At 52.2% G+C, this 21816-nt stretch overlaps 1 protein-coding gene across 1 annotated transcript; it reads left to right on the forward strand.

Annotated features, from left to right (window-relative positions):
- Nucleotides 1-13893: 13893 nt before the first annotated feature.
- LOC129735401 (TRAF-type zinc finger domain-containing protein 1-like) lies at nt 13894-18402 on the forward strand. The gene is made up of 6 exons (XM_055702718.1): nt 13894-14214; nt 14288-14341; nt 15532-15802; nt 16661-16734; nt 18217-18322; nt 18374-18402. Exons 1-6 carry the CDS (start codon nt 14182-14184, stop codon nt 18400-18402), a joined length of 567 nt encoding a protein of 188 aa, XP_055558693.1. The 5' UTR covers nt 13894-14181.
- The last annotated feature ends 3414 nt before the right edge of the window (nt 18403-21816 follow it).

The following is a 21816-nucleotide window of genomic DNA, read 5'->3' on the forward strand; positions in this document are numbered from 1 at the left end:
TTTCTACAAATTTAGATAGGTATAGGCAGTTATAGTTACAGCTGGCTATAGGCATAGGCGGCTACAGGCAGTGATCATGATATATACAGGTACTTTTAGGGTGTTCAAGTATACTACAGGTTTTCACTCCTATGATCTATACCAGTAGCACCCCATGCTAGCGGCCCCCACCGTGACCTTGAAACCCCCCTGGGCTGTGTTTCTGTGCCGGCTCTTTGATTACTCCCTGACGCAATGTTTCTGACCCCCTGACATTTGAGCCCCTTGTGCCAGTCAGTCTCGAGCGGAGTGAGGCCCCCCCGGAGCCGTGTGCCGCAGAGGGGTGTCCGGAGCTCCCCACCTGCGGGAGGCCAGACAGTCTGCAGCGTTGTTTCCAGCAGCTCCGTTCCCCTGCACCAGCGCAGCTGCAGCAGCCCAGGAGTTAATTCTTTCCAGCCCCAAAGAAGGACACGATACATCTCAAGGGATGTTAAGAATCTCCTTTATGCAAGTTACACTCCATGGCCAAGAGCACTTAACAGGTTAATGCTGCGAACGGTACCGAGATGGACACACACCAAGCCAGAACTAATACCCAGCTCCAGAGTTCTGCCATTGTGTAGTGTAATTTTACATTCTGAATGAATAGATAGTTGTAAAAAAAAAAATAAAATCACAAACCAATCTCTGCTTTGACAGACAAGCCTGTTACAGACAAGGTCAAGTGATTTAGAGCACAAGGAAGTGATGATGATTAGAAAAAGCTTTAATTAGAAGGCCATTTGAGCTCCAGGCAAACCGCTGCAGCACTTCCATTCTAGTGGCATTAAAAAACCCCAACCAACCAAAGAAACAAAAAGCCAGTGCTGCCCCCACCCCCGAGCTCCTCCTCTTGCAGGGCTCAGACCATCCCTCTGAGAAAACCAGCCGGTGAAGGGTATTTACCGGTGTGACATTTCTGCAGGATAAGAAGCTTCATTTACACAGCGAGGTATAAACAGCATCGATACAAAGTCTGTGTTATTTGTAATCACAAATAATTAATTGTAATAAATATGTATCAAGTAACTTTGCAGCACGCCTTTCAGGGCCAAGACGCAGATATGTTCCACTCGGACGTGCTCTCTGGAAGGAGAAGACGGACATTAGCAGCATTTTCTGACTCACAGCCGTACTCCCGGCCTTGGAGAACACCGGCATTCCCAGCTCTCCGGCCCCTGGGAGCAAGTCCACCCAAGGCGCCGAGGCCTTGGAACGGGGGCGTGAAACCCAAACCAAACGCGCCATCCACGGGCCAGGAACAACCCCCAAGCGCATTGCTGGCAGCAACACCAGCGCCACAAACTTCCACCGACCTCCTTCGCGCTTCCCTGTGGCACTTGCCTGGGAACACGCATCCCAGACGGGAACAAAGCGGCTCCCAGCCGCGCCTTCTGCTTAGTTTTCCCCTTGGTCTCCGTCAGCTCCGCGTGTGTTTGCGCTTACTCCGAGTCATTTCTCAGCTACAGATACGCTTCTACCAGGAAATGGACAAGATTCAAGAGTAAATATTCTTCTGACATGTATCCGGCTCTTGGAAAGGGCAATACGCGACAGACAGGTAATAACACAGCTTTCCTAAGCGCAGGAGCTGCAGGCTCTGGGTGCCAACAACTAGCTCTACAACTGTTGCGCACACGTTGATTTTTTTTTTCACCATTCGCTGACAGAACAAGAATATACACACTTGTGTAGGCTTTTCTCTCTTCCTCACATTTGATCTTCAGGTTTGCAGTTCTCCTCACCTCGAGGAACTCCATTTAATGTAGGGAAGCCCGCACGTCCTCAGCTCCATCTCTAGAGGGCTCAGCATAGTCTGGAGCTGCAGGGGAATGATGGACCCAAGGCCAGCACGCGCTGCAGTCATGCACGCCGGAGTCTGCAGCTCACGCACCCTCAAGCTGTGGATCGCTGTTGCGTACACATCCTTGTTCTTCCACCTGCAAGGGCAGAGATCCAGGACAAAAAGGAGCGCGCGTAAGAGCCCTCGTGCCCTGCCCCAGCCGCAATGAGGAGAGCGCGGAACCGCATTGCGCAGCCGCCGGCCGGGCTGGCCCGGGGGCAGGGCTGAAGCACCGCCAGGAGCAGTGGGGCGGGGCCGAGTGCATCGGCGGGGCGGAGCCTGGCCGTGGAAGGGAAGGGGGCGGGTCCCGGCCGGGAAAGGGGGTGGGGCCTGGCCGCGTGCCACCGCCCGTTGCCACGGCGCTGGGGAGCGCGGGTCGATTGTTGCGTGGATTGTTGGGTCGATTGTCGGGTGCGTTGTTGGGCTGGACCCATCCCCGCAGAGCTGGGAGCGCCCGCAGCCGGGAGCGGGGAGCAGCTCTGCCAGTGCTGCGCCGCACCAGGCCCCTCGCACTGCCGTAGCCGCTTTCCCTGCAGTGCTGAGAGCGCAGCCGTCTCTCCTGAGCTCTCTGCTCACCTACCCACGTCCCTAGCCACCTGCCCACCCACCCACCCACCCCCGTCCCCATCTTCCTTCCCCCCTACACACCCACCTCCCTCACCATCTTCCTCCCTACACACCTGCCCCCCGCCAGGGAGGCCCGGGGCCGAGGCAGCAGGAGGAACCCGGCTCTTCGTCCCAGGACACAGCCATGCCCTCGGCCGCCGATAACCAGGCGGCAACGCTGCGGTGCGGTCACTGGTAAAGCATGCAGCGGAGGCTGCCAGGGGTCTCCGGGAGCCATCACTGCACACACATCCATACGTATCCCCTTGACATGCTGCCACGGGCTGGGAGGGGCAGCTCACTAACGAACATGCCCCCTTCATTACAAACGGCTGGCATGTGGTTCTGCAGTGTCAGGGCCTGACAACCTGCTCAGCCTTGACTCAAGTTTCTGACTTGAGCACGTAGGCAGGAACCAAAGTATTTGGTAGAAACAAAGACTTGGTTTTCAGCGAGGCACACGTGAACTCCATGGTTCCAAGTTCCGGTTCAGCATCTGGCAGAAGCCGGGATGTTGAAAACAGAACCAAGAGGCACCTCCTGCTTCTCTCTGATGACGCTTCCCTTTTCCCAGCCACACCGGTGTCGGTAATACATTCGCCGACAGCGATGCCAGCTCAGAAGTTACCTCCTGAGTACAAGCAACTAAAGACATTCCCTTTTTTTCCCCAAAGGGACGTGGGACTCCAAGCAGTTTCTGGCAGCATCAGCCCGGCTGGTTTGCAAGCAGCTGTGTACGTGCAGTTGAGATGCTGCTGTTGGACTTTGCTGCTTTGCCGGGCTGTTGCCTGCTCGGGATCTGGCCAAGGAGAAAACTGAACGGCTCTGCTGGTTTTCTCCTTGGTGACATGGGAAGGCACAACAGGTTATAGAACTAATGCTGGTGTTCTGAGTTGTGCTTTAGTCTGGGGAGCATCGTCTAGAAAGGATGCTACCTGCCTGAGGCAGGAACAAGGGCGAAGCTCAGAGTGCCTCAGTTCTTTTTGGATCTTCTCTGTTTGTAAGCCTTGCCTTGTCCTCCAGACAGGAAAATGAGTCTTTTTTTGGGAAGGGGGTGAGCGGGGGAGTGTTGGCTCCAGAGTAAGATGGCTACTGCTATCATTCACTGAGCAAATCTGGCCCAAGAGGGTCTGTTCTGTAGTTTTTCCGAGCAGAGCACTGTTCGACCTCTCATAGCCCGGTTAGTTTCAGGAAGAAACTGTCATCTTCACAGATGAGTTTACTAATTAGTTCATCACCTTGAACCTGGTGATAACTTGTTTATGCTGCAAAATTTGCCTTTCTCATAATGAAACCCACCCCCCTTGATTTTATCTCCATGTAGTGTGAACATTGTGACCTTTGCATGCTATAGGCGTTAATATCCCACCTATGAAGGAACGTGGAGGCCTGGCTGGGCTTGCCTTGCTCTTTAGTTACTCGGTTCTCTAAACCATGAATTCATCAAAAGCTTTCTTAGGATTTTTGTGCTGTGAAAAACTGCTTGCAACTGTGGTCAGTGTTATTTTCTGCAAAGTAACCTCTGTGATGTTTCTCATAGCAACAAGGATACTCCTGCCTCTAATTTCACGATTCATGAAGTCCACTGCAGCAGATTTCTTGCAGCGTGCCAGTACTGCGAGGTTTACATCCCAATTTCGGAAATGAAGAACCATTTTGCATCTGAGCACGTGGAGGTGAGAAACGCATTCCTCCTCTAAAACTGCTGTCCTCTGTGGCAATTAATCTCATGAGGTCTGTTTATTGTAGGTTACCTGCGAGTGTGGGATGAAGATGGAAAAACAACACTTGGAGGACCACAAGGTTGGTGAACATCTATTGATGTTAGGAGATGTTTTGAAGCTACTCGATGGCATTTCCAAGCACCGATTCCAGAGCCTTTCTGTCAGCCAGGAGCCGGACTGCAAATTGTGATTGAGGCACCCTTTTTATCGAGCCCTAAATTCACACCCTCTGAGAGAAGGTGGTTGGAAACTGCCTTCAAGCAGTGGAGCCTGCTCAAGTCTTCATATCCAAGGGTTATCTGCGATAATTGGTGATTTTGTCCTTGTTAGTGATGAGGATGAAAAATGGTGCGCTGTTTCAGAAACACCGAATATGATGAACTCCACTTCTTCCGGTCCTTTCACATGACGCATTTCTGACTGCTGCAGTGGTCATGTGCATTTTAATAAGTCATGATGTCCAACAGACTTTGAAAAGAGTTTGTAAAATCAACAGGGGTTTTTTCAATTTCTGACTCCAGTTGGCTGCCGTCACAGGCAATCTTGTAATCAATGTCAGCCCCTTCCCTTCCTATGGCCCCCCCTTGCAGACAGCTCTGCAAGTGCCACCTAAGTCTGCTTATTGCTGACAAACAAAGGATTTTCAAACGGTGAAGATATGACCAGGTCAAACCCCTGGAAGCACTTCATCCTGCACGTTTGTGCGTAGTGGTTCTAGTTTTGCCTGTAAAGCAAATGATGACGTATTCTTGCAGCATCTGCTATTCTAACAGGGCTTTCATCTCTCTGTAACCCCTCTGGAAGGGCAACTTACCTGTCATTCAGTCGCGGGTGAAGGACATAGGCAAGCAATTCTTGCCGAGTAGTAAGTGAGCTGTAAATCTGTTCCCTCGCAGAACACACACGGAGAAGTTTTCTTAGCAGTGCCCAGTGCAATGGGATCAGGACTGGGTTTTGAGACTGGCCCTGAAAGCTATCTTCAAGAAGCACAGTGGGAAGGAATCTGCTGTCCAAGTATGACAGGTTTTAAAGGAATGTCCTGAGTCTTCGGAGTGCTTCAGCTGGCGTGTTTATGACTACACAGGTTACACAGCCTGCTGGTCTTCACATTTCTCACGTGCTATCTTACTCCAGGCTATCCTTCAGCGTAGCTTTAGATCTGGCTAAAGAAAGAATGGACCGCTCAGCTCTTCAGCAAACGGGGAACCTCCCTCCACCTTTGCCTCGCTCTTCCATATGTGAAGAATAATCCCTCGTTCTATTTTCCAGGCATTTGTGTGCCTTCTGCGACTTGTCCTCTGCCCTTACTGCGAAATACAGCTGCCTTTGAGAGCCATGGTTGACCATGAACTTTACTGCAGCACACGGACGGAGGAATGCGAAAACTGCCACCGCTACATACTGGTGCGAGACCTGAAAGAACATCCTCGGGTCTGCGGGCTAGTGGGGGTACAAACCCGAGGAAGTGCACCGTCTGACTTTGAGGATGAGGATGCACATTTGCAAGACCTCCGGCACAGTGGAAGAGAATCAGGAACAGGTAACTGTGCTGGGCCACTGTGGGGAATGCCCAAGGGGCTAGAAAAGCAGATTTATAGCAGCTGTGTAGGGGACACCCCTTAAGGACATTAGCAGAAGCAATGTTTCAGCAGCACAAAGAAATCAGAAGCGAGGTGAGGTGCAGAGATGAGTAATAACCAGCTTCATATGGGACATTTGGCAGCCGATCCAAGCGTAAGGGTTTGTAACTCTTTCTGGGAAAACACTGGGTAATGACAGCTCCAGAGCCACTGGGAGTGGGCTGATTTTCCCGTGGAACAGAACTGCAAAGGTATAAGCCAGCTACACAGAGGACTGCTGAGGTCCCTGGGGCGAGAGCCCAGGCCACTGCCGATTCTTTTGTCTCAAAGTATCGAGCTTCGCAATGAAAGCGGGAGTTGTTTGCTCGCGGCACATTCTGCCTGGGGTTGTGCGGCAGCTGCGCTCCTCCTCGGTTAAGCAGCAGGGTAGGTAAGATCTGGATGTGGGGTCACGTCTGTAGCACTGCGCATCTCTGCAGTGACGTCCCGGACATCGCTGAGACTATTATCAGCGGGGCAGACATGAAGCGTCTGCTGGTTGTGGAAGGAGAAATGGTGCTAAAGGATTTATTGGAGGCAGTCGTGGGCTTTTTTAGCAGCCCGCTGGCTCTATCTTGGACCCCAAAACACTACTCTCACGCTGGATGGCGTGGATTTGCTGATGTGGAATGAATTCAGCAAGTGTGACTAGAGTAACTGTTGCCTTAACGTGTGCTCAGGTTGCCGTCCTGTGACACAGAACAGCAGCCTGTTGCGTAGGGATCCAACTGCGCCAGACTTCTCTCTGGTAGGGGATGTAACTCTGCTTTGCTTTGCAGATGATGAGCCCGTCACCCTGCCGTGTCAAAGTTGTGGCTTGCGGTACCCTATCTACGAGCGGATGGATCACGAGGTTTAGTATTTTCTTGTATTACCTACTGACAAATAATGATTTTGAAAGCTCTAGTAACGCAAACTAAACTAAAGGCCCTGGAGTTGCGCAACAGAAATGTTTGCCTTGCACATCCGAGTGATGTTAAAACCAGCATGTGTGGCTCACAGCTCAGGTGGGAGAGGAGCAGAGGCGTGTAACCTGTGTAGGTAAGAGGGGAAGGAGGCAACGCAGGCTGTCCATCTAGGAGATGGAGGAATGTCTCGCAGGGTAGATGTGAAGAGAGAGAGAGAGAGAAAGGTTAAGGACGTGAATCTATCGGGAGCTCAGGCTAAGCGAGGAGCGGTTGGTTTATGAAGTGCTGAGTGCCGCACAGCGCTCAGCAGGGGCTTCAGACGCTTCTCGATATTGCTGCCTGGTATTTCTGCTATGGAGAGAACACCAGGTCTTGGTGCTGCTGAAGCTGTTACTGCTGTTCAAGAACACTGGACAGGTACCAACTAGACCGCTTGGTGCTGCTTTAATGCTTCCGTACACCTAAAGAGCAGAGTCGGGGAGGGGGGTGCCCGCGGAAGAGGCAGTCCTCTGGGCTTCGCTGCTAGGACAGAGAAGCTAGGAAAACACTACGCTCGCTCATTTTCTCTTTCACGGCTCTTTTGCATTCTTACAGTCCTAACTAGTGACGTTGTGTTTTGCTGGTTGGTTCTTCTGGGCCTTTCCTGTCCTAGGTGATAGTAAAGTCAGTATGAATAGAAATGAGATCTGACAAAATTTCATAGCTTACCACGTGTTAAATGGTCGTGCTGACAGGAAGGACAAGTCCCATCCACCTCCTATGGCAGCTGGCTGGTGGAAGACAACTTTATCTCACAAAGATAACGGATGCTTTCCTTTCTAGTTCCTATTTTTGTTTTGTGGGTTTCTGTCGTCTCCTTTTGTTATTCCTCGATGCAATTAACCGGCAGGAAAACATGACGTTATAACAAGGATAGCCAAGAGGGGCACTTCTGTGGGCAGCATGACTTGGAAATCACTGTTAAACTGATTTTTGTCTTTGCATTTGGTTTTTAAGATGCCACTCATAGCAGGCCAATATCAGGAACCTGATCAGAGCTACCCTGACAGGACTCTAGGGCTGCTTTCCCCATGCTTGGCACTGGCTTTCCAGGGTCATGTGTAGGTGTGAGAGGCACAAGCATGAACAGGAGCAGGTAGGGTTGTTGGCTGGCTGGCGGCAAGGCCCCAGCTACGGGGTGGTTCTGTTCAGCAGGACCGGCTCATGCTGCCAGGTCCAGTTTTGCTCAGGTCCTGTGATAGCCAGTCATTCTTCCTAAGCTCTGGGTAAGAGCAAATGCACGTGTCAGCAAACGATACCTACCTCTTCCGAACAAACAGTTCCCTACTAACCTTCACCTTGCTGAGGGGGGATGCTCTGCAGTGCTTTTATGGGGATAAGTCTGAATAAACTGTCATGGAAACAGACAGACATCTGTTTTGCTTTAGCTCGTCTGTGTGCTGCGCCCAGCAGCTGAGGACTCCATGCCTCCTAAAGCCAAGAGGCAGAGACAAGAATCAGCAGAGCCACCCTGGACACGAAGCAAGTGCCAAGGTATGGGCAAAACACAGACTGACACACGCACGGTTTTCCTTTACGTTGCAGGAACACTGGGCGTGTTCCAAGCTCAGTAGATGTTGTTACCCTGTTTGGTCTCCAAAATTTACAAATCTTCGATCCTCCACCATTTTATGCAAGAAAGATGAAATCCTTAGAACTCAGTATCCTCAAAGATCTTGGTTGCAAAGCTGTATGCTGCTGGAATGGCAGTTGGCTCTACTTTTGTTACCTGAATGGTCTTGAATCTCTCCGGCTGCATTGACTGTTTCTGTGAAGCGCTGTGTTTGTGTCATCTGAGGAGATGTTTCTCCTTGGCGCACAGGTCGCTGCATGAAGAAGGAGCCTGGACCTCCTGCAGAAGAGGCCCAGCTGCCGAGGAGACCAAGGAAAACGGCAACCGGCAGGAATGCACAGCTGCCCGCTCCCACCTCACGAGGGAAGGCCAGGAAGAAGGCGGCCGGCAAGAGGGGCAGAGCGAGGAAGAGAGGGGCCTGTGAACGTGCAGGTGCGTCACCGTCCCCTCAGAGGCCTGCCAAGTGCTCCCGCTCGGAACCCTTCACGTCTGGCCCATCGAGATATTCTCCGAGCCAGCCAAGGTAACACCTCTGCCTTCCGTTCCAGGCAGCCGCGCCGGGGCTGCCCCGAAGGGTGAGGGGCCGGCGGCGCTGCAGGAACAAGTTTTGCTCTGCTGGGAGCAGGGGCGCAGCCTCAGCCTGGCGCACTCGCGTCTTCAGGCGGCAGCGACCCAGCAGCGGCGGCAGTGACAAATGCATTTCAGTCCTCTGCCTTGTCCCCTTGCGCTGCAAACCTGGGTGCCCTCATGTGTGCTTGCAGCTGAAAGGGTGTCACTCCATGTAACGCGGCTGGTGCTTATCCGCGTGTCAAACAGCAAAGGTAGACTTTTATAGCCAAGTAGAACGGGCAAAAGGGTCCCTGGGAGACAGTGTCGCAGAGCGCCTTGGTCCCTGTCCAAGGCAGCGCCCTCACCTGAGCTTTCCTCTCTGCTCTTTGAGTACAATCTGGTGGTTCTGCTCCAAAAGAAGTGGGTCAGGGCTCAGGAGAAGCTTCCTCACAGCCCCCGCAAAGTCTCCCTGGTGTGAAGGACCTGTGCTCAGTTAGCAGTGAGAGCGCTGACGTGGGTGGGCTGGCTTCCTCTGAAAGCATCCCTCTCCATCCTTGACAGCACCAGCAGCGAAGGAGAAAGCAGCCTCAGGACACAGCACACGGGCTGCTCCATGCAGCTGCAGGCGCCGGATCCAGAGGTGAGGCAGCCAGCGCAGAGCAGAGCAGAGCGCGTGGCGTCGCTCCCCGCGTCGGGTGCGCTACGGCATGAAGCGCTGAAGGCTGACGTGCTGTGGGATCGCTGCACGCTGGGCTCATCCTGAGCGGGGCTTGCTGGGAGGAGAGGGCAGCGCCTGCCCTGCTGCTCCTCACGGCGCTTTGTTCAGGGGCGTGAGCTGATGTTACAGCCCTTCCTGCACCAGCGAGGCTCTTATCAGTGGCTTCCACTCAGGGACTCTTTGCAAACAGCATTTTCACTTGTTCTTTTTCCCTTTCCCTTTAGCTGATGACCAGGAGCCAGGCAGCTTCGCAGCCACAGGGGAACGGACCCAGCAACTGATAAAGCCACGTTCGGCCCTCTGCGGACTAATTCCATGCAGTAGAAGTCATTTCTTTTAGCATAAGAAAATTACTATGTTGCCATGTCATTGAATTTCTACAGATATTGTCATTTACAAATAAATTATTTATTTTTGCACAGGAGAATTCCTATATTGCCATGTCACCGAGTTTCTACAAATTTAGATAGGTATAGGCAGTTATAGTTACAGCTGGCTATAGGCATAGGCGGCTACAGGCAGTGATCATGATATATACAGGTACTTTTAGGGTGTTCAAGTATACTACAGGTTTTCACTCCTATGATCTATACCAGTAGCACCCCACGCTAGCGGCCCCCACCGTGACCTTGAAACCCCCCTGGGCTGTGTTTCTGTGCCGGCTCTTTGATTACTCCCTGACGCAGTGTTTCTGACCCCCTGACATTTGAGCCCCTTGTGCCAGTCAGTCTCGAGCGGAGTGAGGCCCCCCGGAGCCGTGTGCCGCAGAGGGGTGTCCGGAGCTCCCCACCTGCGGGAGGCCAGACAGTCTGCAGCGTTGTTTCCAGCAGCTCCGTTCCCCTGCACCAGCGCAGCTGCAGCAGCCCAGGAGTTAATTCTTTCCAGCCCCAAAGAAGGACACGATACATCTCAAGGGATGTTAAGAATCTCCTTTATGCAAGTTACACTCCATGGCCAAGAGCACTTAACAGGTTAATGCTGCGAACGGTACCGAGATGGACACACACCAAGCCAGAACTAATACCCAGCTCCAGAGTTCTGCCATTGTGTAGTGTAATTTTACATTCTGAATGAATAGATAGTTGTAAAAAAAAAAATAAAATCACAAACCAATCTCTGCTTTGACAGACAAGCCTGTTACAGACAAGGTCAAGTGATTTAGAGCACAAGGAAGTGATGATGATTAGAAAAAGCTTTAATTAGAAGGCCATTTGAGCTCCAGGCAAACCGCTGCAGCACTTCCATTCTAGTGGCATTAAAAAAACCCGACCAACCAAAGAAACAAAAAGCCAGTGCCGCCCCCACCCCCGAGCTCCTCCTCTTGCAGGGCTCAGACCATCCCTCTGAGAAAACCAGCCGGTGAAGGGTATTTACCGGTGTGACATTTCTGCAGGATAAGAAGCTTCATTTACACAGCGAGGTATAAACAGCATCGATACAAAGTCTGTGTTATTTGTAATCACAAATAATTAATTGTAATAAATATGTATCAAGTAACTTTGCAGCACGCCTTTCAGGGCCAAGACGCAGATATGTTCCACTCGGACGTGCTCTCTGGAAGGAGAAGACGGACATTAGCAGCATTTTCTGACTCACAGCCGTACTCCCGGCCTTGGAGAACACCGGCATTCCCAGCTCTCCGGCCCCTGGGAGCAAGTCCACCCAAGGCGCCGAGGCCTTGGAACGGGGGCGTGAAACCCAAACCAAACGCGCCATCCACGGGCCAGGAACAACCCCCAAGCGCATTGCTGGCAGCAACACCAGCGCCACAAACTTCCACCGACCTCCTTCGCGCTTCCCTGTGGCACTTGCCTGGGAACACGCATCCCAGACGGGAACAAAGCGGCTCCCAGCCGCGCCTTCTGCTTAGTTTTCCCCTTGGTCTCCGTCAGCTCCGCGTGTGTTTGCGCTTACTCCGAGTCATTTCTCAGCTACAGATACGCTTCTACCAGGAAATGGACAAGATTCAAGAGTAAATATTCTTCTGACATGTATCCGGCTCTTGGAAAGGGCAATACGCGACAGACAGGTAATAACACAGCTTTCCTACGCGCAGGAGCTGCAGGCTCTGGATGCCAACAACTAGCTCTACAACTGTTGCGCACACGTTGATTTTTTTTTTCACCATTCGCTGACAGAACAAGAATATACACACTTGTGTAGGCTTTTCTCTCTTCCTCACATTTGATCTTCAGGTTTGCAGTTCTCCTCACCTCGAGGAACTCCATTTAATGTAGGGAAGCCCGCACGTCCTCAGCTCCATCTCTAGAGGGCTCAGCATAGTCTGGAGCTGCAGGGGAATGATGGACCCAAGGCCAGCACGCGCTGCAGTCATGCACGCCGGAGTCTGCAGCTCACGCACCCTCAAGCTGTGGATCGCTGTTGCGTACACATCCTTGTTCTTCCACCTGCAAGGGCAGAGATCCAGGACAAAAAGGAGAGCGCGTAAGAGCCCTCGTGCCCTGCCCCAGCCGCAATGAGGAGAGCGCGGAACCGCATTGCGCAGCCGCCGGCCGGGCTGGCCCGGGGGCAGGGCTGAAGCACCGCCAGGAGCAGTGGGGCGGGGCCGAGTGCATCGGCGGGGCGGAGCCTGGCCGTGGAAGGGAAGGGGGCGGGTCCCGGCCGGGAAAGGGGGTGGGGCCTGGCCGCGTGCCACCGCCCGTTGCCACGGCGCTGGGGAGCGCGGGTCGATTGTTGCGTGGATTGTTGGGTCGATTGTTGGGTGCGTTGTTGGGTGGATTGTCGGGTGCGTTGTTGGGCTGGACCCATCCCCGCAGAGCTGGGAGCGCCCGCAGCCGGGAGGGGGGAGCAGCTCTGCCCGTGCTGCGCCGCACCAGGCCCCTCGCACTGCCGTAGCCGCTTTCCTTGCAGTGCTGAGAGCGCAGCCGTCTCTCCTGAGCTCTCTGCTCACCTACCCACGTCCCTAGCCACCTGCCCACCCACCCACCCACCCCCGTCCCCATCTTCCTTCCCCCCTACACACCCACCTCCCTCACCATCTTCCTCCCTACACACCTGCCCCCCGCCAGGGAGGCCCGGGGCCGAGGCAGCAGGAGGAACCCGGCTCTTCATCCCAGGACACAGCCATGCCCTCGGCCGCCGATAACCAGGCGGCAACGCTGCGGTGCGGTCACTGGTAAGGCATGCAGCGGAGGCTGCCAGGGGTCTCCGGGAGCCATCACTGCACACACATCCATACGTATCCCCTTGACATGCTGCCACGGGCTGGGAGGGGCAGCTCACTAACGAACATGCCCCCTTCATTACAAACGGCTGGCATGTGGTTCTGCAGTGTCAGGGCCTGACAACCTGCTCAGCCTTGACTCAAGTTTCTGACTTGAGCACGTAGGCAGGAACCAAAGTATTTGGTAGAAACAAAGACTTGGTTTTCAGCGAGGCACACGTGAACTCCATGGTTCCAAGTTCCGGTTCAGCATCTGGCAGAAGCCGGGATGTTGAAAACAGAACCAAGAGGCACCTCCTGCTTCTCTCTGATGACGCTTCCCTTTTCCCAGCCACACCGGTGTCGGTAATACATTCGCCGACAGCGATGCCAGCTCAGAAGTTACCTCCTGAGTACAAGCAACTAAAGACATTCCCTTTTTTTCCCCAAAGGGACGTGGGACTCCAAGCAGTTTCTGGCAGCATCAGCCCGGCTGGTTTGCAAGCAGCTGTGTACGTGCAGTTGAGATGCTGCTGTTGGACTTTGCTGCTTTGCCGGGCTGTTGCCTGCTCGGGATCTGGCCAAGGAGAAAACTGAACGGCTCTGCTGGTTTTCTCCTTGGTGACATGGGAAGGCACAACAGGTTATAGAACTAATGCTGGTGTTCTGAGTTGTGCTTTAGTCTGGGGAGCATCGTCTAGAAAGGATGCTACCTGCCTGAGGCAGGAACAAGGGCGAAGCTCAGAGTGCCTCAGTTCTTTTTGGATCTTCTCTGTTTGTAAGCCTTGCCTTGTCCTCCAGACAGGAAAATGAGTCTTTTTTTGGGAAGGGGGTGAGCGGGGGAGTGTTGGCTCCAGAGTAAGATGGCTACTGCTATCATTCACTGAGCAAATCTGGCCCAAGAGGGTCTGTTCTGTAGTTTTTCCGAGCAGAGCACTGTTCGACCTCTCATAGCCCGGTTAGTTTCAGGAAGAAACTGTCATCTTCACGGATGAGTTTACTAATTAGTTCATCACCTTGAACCTGGTGATAACTTGTTTATGCTGCAAAATTTGCCTTTCTCATAATGAAACCCACCCCCCTTCATTTTATCTCCATGTAGTGTGAACATTGTGAGCTTTGCATGCTATAGGCGTTAATATCCCACCTATGAAGGAACGTGGAGGCCTGGCTGGGCTTGCCTTGCTCTTTAGTTACTCGGTTCTCTAAACCATGAATTCATCAAAAGCTTTCTTAGGATTTTTGTGCTGTGAAAAACTGCTTGCAACTGTGGTCAGTGTTATTTTCTGCAAAGTAACCTCTGTGATGTTTCTCACAGCAACAAGGATATTCCTGCCTCTAATTTCACGATTCATGAAGTCCACTGCAGCAGATTTCTTGCAGCGTGCCAGTACTGCGAGGTTTACATCCCAATTTCGGAAATGAAGAACCATTTTGCATCTGAGCACGTGGAGGTGAGAAACGCATTCCTCCTCTAAAACTGCTGTCCTCTGTGGCAATTAATCTCATGAGGTCTGTTTATTGTAGGTTACCTGCGAGTGTGGGATGAAGATGGAAAAACAACACTTGGAGGACCACAAGGTTGGTGAACATCTATTGATGTTAGGAGATGTTTTGAAGCTACTCGATGGCATTTCCAAGCACCGATTCCAGAGCCTTTCTGTCAGCCAGGAGCCGGACTGCAAATTGTGATTGAGGCACCCTTTTTATCGAGCCCTAAATTCACACCCTCTGAGAGAAGGTGGTTGGAAACTGCCTTCAAGCAGTGGAGCCTGCTCAAGTCTTCATATCCAAGGGTTATCTGCGATAATTGGTGATTTTGTCCTTGTTAGTGATGAGGATGAAAAATGGTGCGCTGTTTCAGAAACACCGAATATGATGAACTCCACTTCTTCCGGTCCTTTCACATGACGCATTTCTGACTGCTGCAGTGGTCATGTGCATTTTAATAAGTCATGATGTCCAACAGACTTTGAAAAGAGTTTGTAAAATCAACAGGGGTTTTTTCAATTTCTGACTCCAGTTGGCTGCCGTCACAGGCAATCCTGTAATCAATGTCAGCCCCTTCCCTTCCTATGGCCCCCCCTTGCAGACAGCTCTGCAAGTGCCACCTAAGTCTGCTTATTGCTGACAAACAAAGGATTTTCAAACGGTGAAGATATGACCAGGTCAAACCCCTGGAAGCACTTCATCCTGCACGTTTGTGCGTAGTGGTTCTAGTTTTGCCTGTAAAGCAAATGATGACGTATTCTTGCAGCATCTGCTATTCTAACAGGGCTTTCATCTCTCTGTAACCCCTCTGGAAGGGCAACTTACCTGTCATTCAGTCGCGGGTGAAGGACATAGGCAAGCAATTCTTGCCGAGTAGTAAGTGAGCTGTAAATCTGTTCCCTCGCAGAACACACACGGAGAAGTTTTCTTAGCAGTGCCCAGTGCAATGGGATCAGGACTGGGTTTTGAGACTGGCCCTGAAAGCTATCTTCAAGAAGCACAGTGGGAAGGAATCTGCTGTCCAAGTATGACAGGTTTTAAAGGAATGTCCTGAGTCTTCGGAGTGCTTCAGCTGGCGTGTTTATGACTACACAGGTTACACAGCCTGCTGGTCTTCACATTTCTCGCGTGCTATCTTACTCCAGGCTATCCTTCAGCGTAGCTTTAGATCTGGCTAAAGAAAGAATGGACCGCTCAGCTCTTCAGCAAACGGGGAACCTCCCTCCACCTTTGCCTCGCTCTTCCATATGTGAAGAATAATCCCTCGTTCTATTTTCCAGGCGTTTGTGTGCCTTCTGCGACTTGTCCTCTGCCCTTACTGCGAAATACAGCTGCCTTTGAGAGCCATGGTTGACCATGAACTTTACTGCAGCACACGGACGGAGGAATGCGAAAACTGCCACCGCTACATACTGGTGCGAGACCTGAAAGAACATCCTCGGGTCTGCGGGCTAGTGGGGGTACAAACCCGAGGAAGTGCACCGTCTGACTTTGAGGATGAGGATGCACATTTGCAAGACCTCCGGCACAGTGGAAGAGAATCAGGAACAGGTAACTGTGCTGGGCCACTGTGGGGAATGCCCAAGGGGCTAGAAAAGCAGATTTATAGCAGCTGTGTAGGGGACACCCCTTAAGGACATTAGCAGAAGCAATGTTTCAGCAGCACAAAGAAATCAGAAGCGAGGTGAGGTGCAGAGATGAGTAATAACCAGCTTCATATGGGACATTTGGCAGCCGATCCAAGCGTAAGGGTTTGTAACTCTTTCTGGGAAAACACTGGGTAATGACAGCTCCAGAGCCACTGGGAGTGGGCTGATTTTCCCGTGGAACAGAACTGCAAAGGTATAAGCCAGCTACACAGAGGACTGCTGAGGTCCCTGGGGTGAGAGCCCAGGCCACTGCCGGTTCTTTTGTCTCAAAGTATCGAGCTTCGCAATGAAAGCGGGAGTTGTTTGCTCGCGGCACATTCTGCCTGGGGTTGTGCGGCAGCTGCGCTCCTCCTCGGTTAAGCAGCAGGGTAGGTAAGATCTGGATGTGGGGTCACGTCTGTAGCACTGCGCATCTCTGCAGTGACGTCCCGGACATCGCTGAGACTATTATCAGCGGGGCAGACATGAAGCGTCAGCTGGTTGTGGAAGGAGAAATGGTGCTAAAGGATTTATTGGAGGCAGTCGTGGGCTTTTTTAGCAGCCCGCTGGCTCTATCTTGGACCCCAAAACACTACTCTCACGCTGGATGGCGTGGATTTGCTGATGTGGAATGAATTCAGCAAGTGTGACTAGAGTAACTGTTGCCTTAACGTGTGCTCAGGTTGCTGTCCTGTGACACAGAACAGCAGCCTGTTGCGTAGGGATCCAACTGCGCCAGACTTCTCTCTGGTAGGGGATGTAACTCTGCTTTGCTTTGCAGATGATGAGCCCGTCACCCTGCCGTGTCAAAGTTGTGGCTTGCGGTACCCTATCTACGAGCGGATGGATCACGAGGTTTAGTATTTTCTTGTATTACCTACTGACAAATAATGATTTTGAAAGCTCTAGTAACGCAAACTAAACTAAAGGCCCTGGAGTTGCGCAACAGAAATGTTTGCCTTGCACATCCGAGTGATGTTAAAACCAGCATGTGTGGCTCACAGCTCAGGTGGGAGAGGAGCAGAGGCGTGTAACCTGTGTAGGTAAGAGGGGAAGGAGGCAACGCAGGCTGTCCATCTAGGAGATGGAGGAATGTCTCGCAGGGTAGATGTGAAGAGAGAGAGAGAGAGAAAGGTTAAGGACGTGAATCTATCGGGAGCTCAGGCTAAGCGAGGAGCGGTGGGTTTATGAAGTGCTGAGTGCCGCACAGCGCTCAGCAGGGGCTTCAGACGCTTCTCGATATTGCTGCCTGGTATTTCTGCTATGGAGAGAACACCAGGTCTTGGTGCTGCTGAAGCTGTTACTGCTGTTCAAGAACACTGGACAGGTACCAACTAGACCGCTTGGTGCTGCTTTAATGCTTCCGTACACCTAAAGAGCAGAGTCGGGGAGGGGGGTGCCCGCGGAAGAGGCAGTCCTCTGGGCTTCGCTGCTAGGACAGAGAAGCTAGGAAAACGCTACGCTCGCTCATTTTCTCTTTCACGGCTCTTTTGCATTCTTACAGTCCTAACTAGTGACGTTGTGTTTTGCTGGTTGGTTCTTCTGGGCCTTTCCTGTCCTAGGTGATAGTAAAGTCAGTATGAATAGAAATGAGATCTGACAAAATTTCATAGCTTACCACGTGTTAAATGGTCGTGCTGACAGGAAGGACAAGTCCCATCCACCTCCTATGGCAGCTGGCTGGTGGAAGACGACTTTATCTCACAAAGATAACAGATGCTTTCCTTTCTAGTTCCTATTTTTGTTTTGTGGGTTTCTGTCGTCTCCTTTTGTTATTCCTCGATGCAATTAACCGGCAGGAAAACATGACGTTATAACAAGGATAGCCAAGAGGGGCACTTCTGTGGGCAGCATGACTTGGAAATCACTGTTAAACTGATTTTTGTCTTTGCATTTGGTTTTTAAGATGCCACTCATAGCAGGCCAATATCAGGAACCTGATCAGAGCTACCCTGACAGGACTCTAGGGCTGCTTTCCCCATGCTTGGCACTGGCTTTCCAGGGTCATGTGTAGGTGTGAGAGGCACAAGCATGAACAGGAGCAGGTAGGGTTGTTGGCTGGCTGGCGGCAAGGCCCCAGCTACGGGGTGGTTCTGTTCAGCAGGACCGGCTCATGCTGCCAGGTCCAGTTTTGCTCAGGTCCTGTGATAGCCAGTCATTCTTCCTAAGCTCTGGGTAAGAGCAAATGCACGTGTCAGCAAACGATACCTACCTCTTCCGAACAAACAGTTCCCTACTAACCTTCACCTTGCTGAGGGGGGATGCTCTGCAGTGCTTTTATGGGGATAAGTCTGAATAAACTGTCATGGAAACAGACAGACATCTGTTTTGCTTTAGCTCGTCTGTGTGCTGCGCCCAGCAGCTGAGGACTCCATGCCTCCTAAAGCCAAGAGGCAGAGACAAGAATCAGCAGAGCCACCCTGGACAAGAAGCAAGTGCCAAGGTATGGGCAAAACACAGACTGACACACGCACGGTTTTCCTTTACGTTGCAGGAACACTGGGCGTGTTCCAAACTCAGTAGATGTTGTTACCCTGTTTGGTCTCCAAAATTTACAAATCTTCGATCCTCCACCATTTTATGCAAGAAAGATGAAATCCTTAGAACTCAGTATCCTCAAAGATCTTGGTTGCAAAGCTGTATGCTGCTGGAATGGCAGTTGGCTCTACTTTTGTTACCTGAATGGTCTTGAATCTCTCCGGCTGCATTGACTGTTTCTGTGAAGCGCTGTGTTTGTGTCATCTGAGGAGATGTTTCTCCTTGGCGCACAGGTCGCTGCATGAAGAAGGAGCCTGGACCTCCTGCAGAAGAGGCCCAGCTGCCGAGGAGACCAAGGAAAACGGCAACCGGCAGGAATGCACAGCTGCCCGCTCCCACCTCACGAGGGAAGGCCAGGAAGAAGGCGGCCGGCAAGAGGGGCAGAGCGAGGAAGAGAGGGGCCTGTGAACGTGCAGGTGCGTCACCATCCCCTCAGAGGCCTGCCAAGTGCTCCCGCTCGGAACCCTTCACGTCTGGCCCATCGAGATATTCTCCGAGCCAGCCAAGGTAACACCTCTGCCTTCCGTTCCAGGCAGCCGCGCCGGGGCTGCCCCGAAGGGTGAGGGGCCGGCGGCGCTGCAGGAACAAGTTTTGCTCTGCTGGGAGCAGGGGCGCAGCCTCAGCCTGGCGCACTCGCGTCTTCAGGCGGCAGCGACCCAGCAGCGGCGGCAGTGACAAATGCATTTCAGTCCTCTGCCTTGTCCCCTTGCGCTGCAAACCTGGGTGCCCTCATGTGTGCTTGCAGCTGAAAGGGTGTCACTCCATGTAACGCGGCTGGTGCTTATCCGCGTGTCAAACAGCAAAGGTAGACTTTTATAGCCAAGTAGAACGGGCAAAAGGGTCCCTGGGAGACAGTGTCGCAGAGCGCCTTGGTCCCTGTCCAAGGCAGCGCCCTCACCTGAGCTTTCCTCTCTGCTCTTTGAGTACAATCTGGTGGTTCTGCTCCAAAAGAAGTGGGTCAGGGCTCAGGAGAAGCTTCCTCCCAGCCCCCGCAAAGTCTCCCTGGTGTGAAGGACCTGTGCTCAGTTAGCAGTGAGAGCGCTGACGTGGGTGGGCTGGCTTCCTCTGAAAGCATCCCTCTCCATCCTTGACAGCACCAGCAGCGAAGGAGAAAGCAGCCTCAGGACACAGCACACGGGCTGCTCCATGCAGCTGCAGGCGCCGGATCCAGAGGTGAGCCAGCGCAGTGCAGAGCAGAGCAGAGCGCGTGGCGTCGCTCCCGCGTCGGGTGCGCTACGGCATGAAGCGCTGAGGGCTGACGTGCTGTGGGCTCGCTGCACGCTGGGCTCATCCTGAGCGGGGCTTGCTGGGAGGAGAGGGCAGCGCCTGCCCTGCTGCTCCTCACGGCGCTTTGTTCAGGGGCGTGAGCTGATGTTACAGCCCTTCCTGCACCAGCGAGGCTCTTATCAGTGGCTTCCACTCAGGGACTCTTTGCAAACAGCATTTTCACTTGTTCTTTTTCCCTTTCCCTTTAGCTGATGACCAGGAGCCAGGCAGCTTCGCAGCCACAGGGGAACGGACCCAGCAACTGATAAAGCCACGTTCGGCCCTCTGCGGACTAATTCCATGCAGTAGAAGTCATTTCTTTTAGCATAAGAAAATTACTATGTTGCCATGTCATTGAATTTCTACAGATATTGTCATTTACAAATAAATTATTTATTTTTGCACAGGAGAATTCCTATATTGCCATGTCACCGAGTTTCTACAAATTTAGATAGGTATAGGCAGTTATAGCTACAGCTGGCTATAGGCATAGGCGGCTGCAGGCAGTGATCATGATATATACAGGTACTTTTAGGGTGTTCAAGTATACTACAGGTTTTCACTCCTATAATCTATACCAGTAGCACCCCATGCTAGCGGCCCCCACCGTGACCTTGAAACCCCCCTGGGCTGTGTTTCTGTGCCGGCTCTTTGATTACTCCCTGACGCAGTGTTTCTGACCCCCTGACATTTGAGCCCCTTGTGCCAGTCAGTCTCGAGCGGAGTGAGGCCCCCCCGGAGCCGTGTGCCGCAGAGGGGTGTCCGGAGCTCCCCACCTGCGGGAGGCCAGACAGTCTGCAGCGTTGTTTCCAGCAGCTCCGTTCCCCTGCACCAGCGCAGCTGCAGCAGCCCAGGAGTTAATTCTTTCCAGCCCCAAAGAAGGACACGATACATCTCAAGGGATGTTAAGAATCTCCTTTATGCAAGTTACACTCCATGGCCAAGAGCACTTAACAGGTTAATGCTGCGAACGGTACCGAGATGGACACACACCAAGCCAGAACTAATACCCAGCTCCAGAGTTCTGCCATTGTGTAGTGTAATTTTACATTCTGAATGAATAGATAGTTGTAAAAAAAAAAAAAAATCACAAACCAATCTCTGCTTTGACAGACAAGCCTGTTACAGACAAGGTCAAGTGATTTAGAGCACAAGGAAGTGATGATGATTAGAAAAAGCTTTAATTAGAAGGCCATTTGAGCTCCAGGCAAACCGCTGCAGCACTTCCATTCTAGTGGCATTAAAAAAACCCAACCAACCAAAGAAACAAAAAGCCAGTGCCGCCCCCACCCCCGAGCTCCTCCTCTTGCAGGGCTCAGACCATCCCTCTGAGAAAACCAGCCGGTGAAGGGTATTTACCGGTGTGACATTTCTGCAGGATAAGAAGCTTCATTTACACAGCGAGGTATAAACAGCATCGATACAAAGTCTGTGTTATTTGTAATCACAAATAATTAATTGTAATAAATATGTATCAAGTAACTTTGCAGCACGCCTTTCAGGGCCAAGATGCAGATATGTTCCACTCGGACGTGCTCTCTGGAAGGAGAAGACGGACATTAGCAGCATTTTCTGACTCACAGCCGTACTCCCGGCCTTGGAGAACACCGGCATTCCCAGCTCTCCGGCCCCTGGGAGCAAGTCCACCCAAGGCGCCGAGGCCTTGGAACGGGGGCGTGAAACCCAAACCAAACGCGCCATCCACGGGCCAGGAACAACCCCCAAGCGCATTGCTGGCAGCAACACCAGCGCCACAAACTTCCATCGACCTCCTTCGCGCTTCCCTGTGGCACTTGCCTGGGAACACGCATCCCAGACGGGAACAAAGCGGCTCCCAGCCGCGCCTTCTGCTTAGTTTTCCCCTTGGTCTCCGTCAGCTCCGCGTGTGTTTGCACTTACTCCGAGTCATTTCTCAGCTACAGATACACTTCTACCAGGAAATGGACAAGATTCAAGAGTAAATATTCTTCTGACATGTATCCGGCTCTTGGAAAGGGCAATACGCGACAGACAGGTAATAACACAGCTTTCCTACGCGCAGGAGCTGCAGGCTCTGGATGCCAACAACTAGCTCTACAACTGTTGCGCACACGTTGATTTTTTTTTCACCATTCGCTGACAGAACAAGAATAT

This window comes from Falco cherrug, chromosome 1 (assembly GCF_023634085.1).
Source record: "Falco cherrug isolate bFalChe1 chromosome 1, bFalChe1.pri, whole genome shotgun sequence".
Lineage (NCBI taxonomy): Eukaryota > Metazoa > Chordata > Aves > Falconiformes > Falconidae > Falco > Falco cherrug.

Excerpts from the sequence above, each read along its gene's own strand:
- LOC129735401 (XM_055702718.1), top strand. The coding sequence starts at position 14,182 with ATGAAGAACCATTTTGCATCTGAGCACGTGGAG. Across the intron at positions 15,803-16,660 it reads TGGAAGAGAATCAGGAACAG|ATGATGAGCCCGTCACCCTG; the intron begins GTAACTGTGCTG and ends TTTGCTTTGCAG. Across the intron at positions 18,323-18,373 it reads GACAAGAAGCAAGTGCCAAG|GAACACTGGGCGTGTTCCAA; the intron begins GTATGGGCAAAA and ends TTTACGTTGCAG.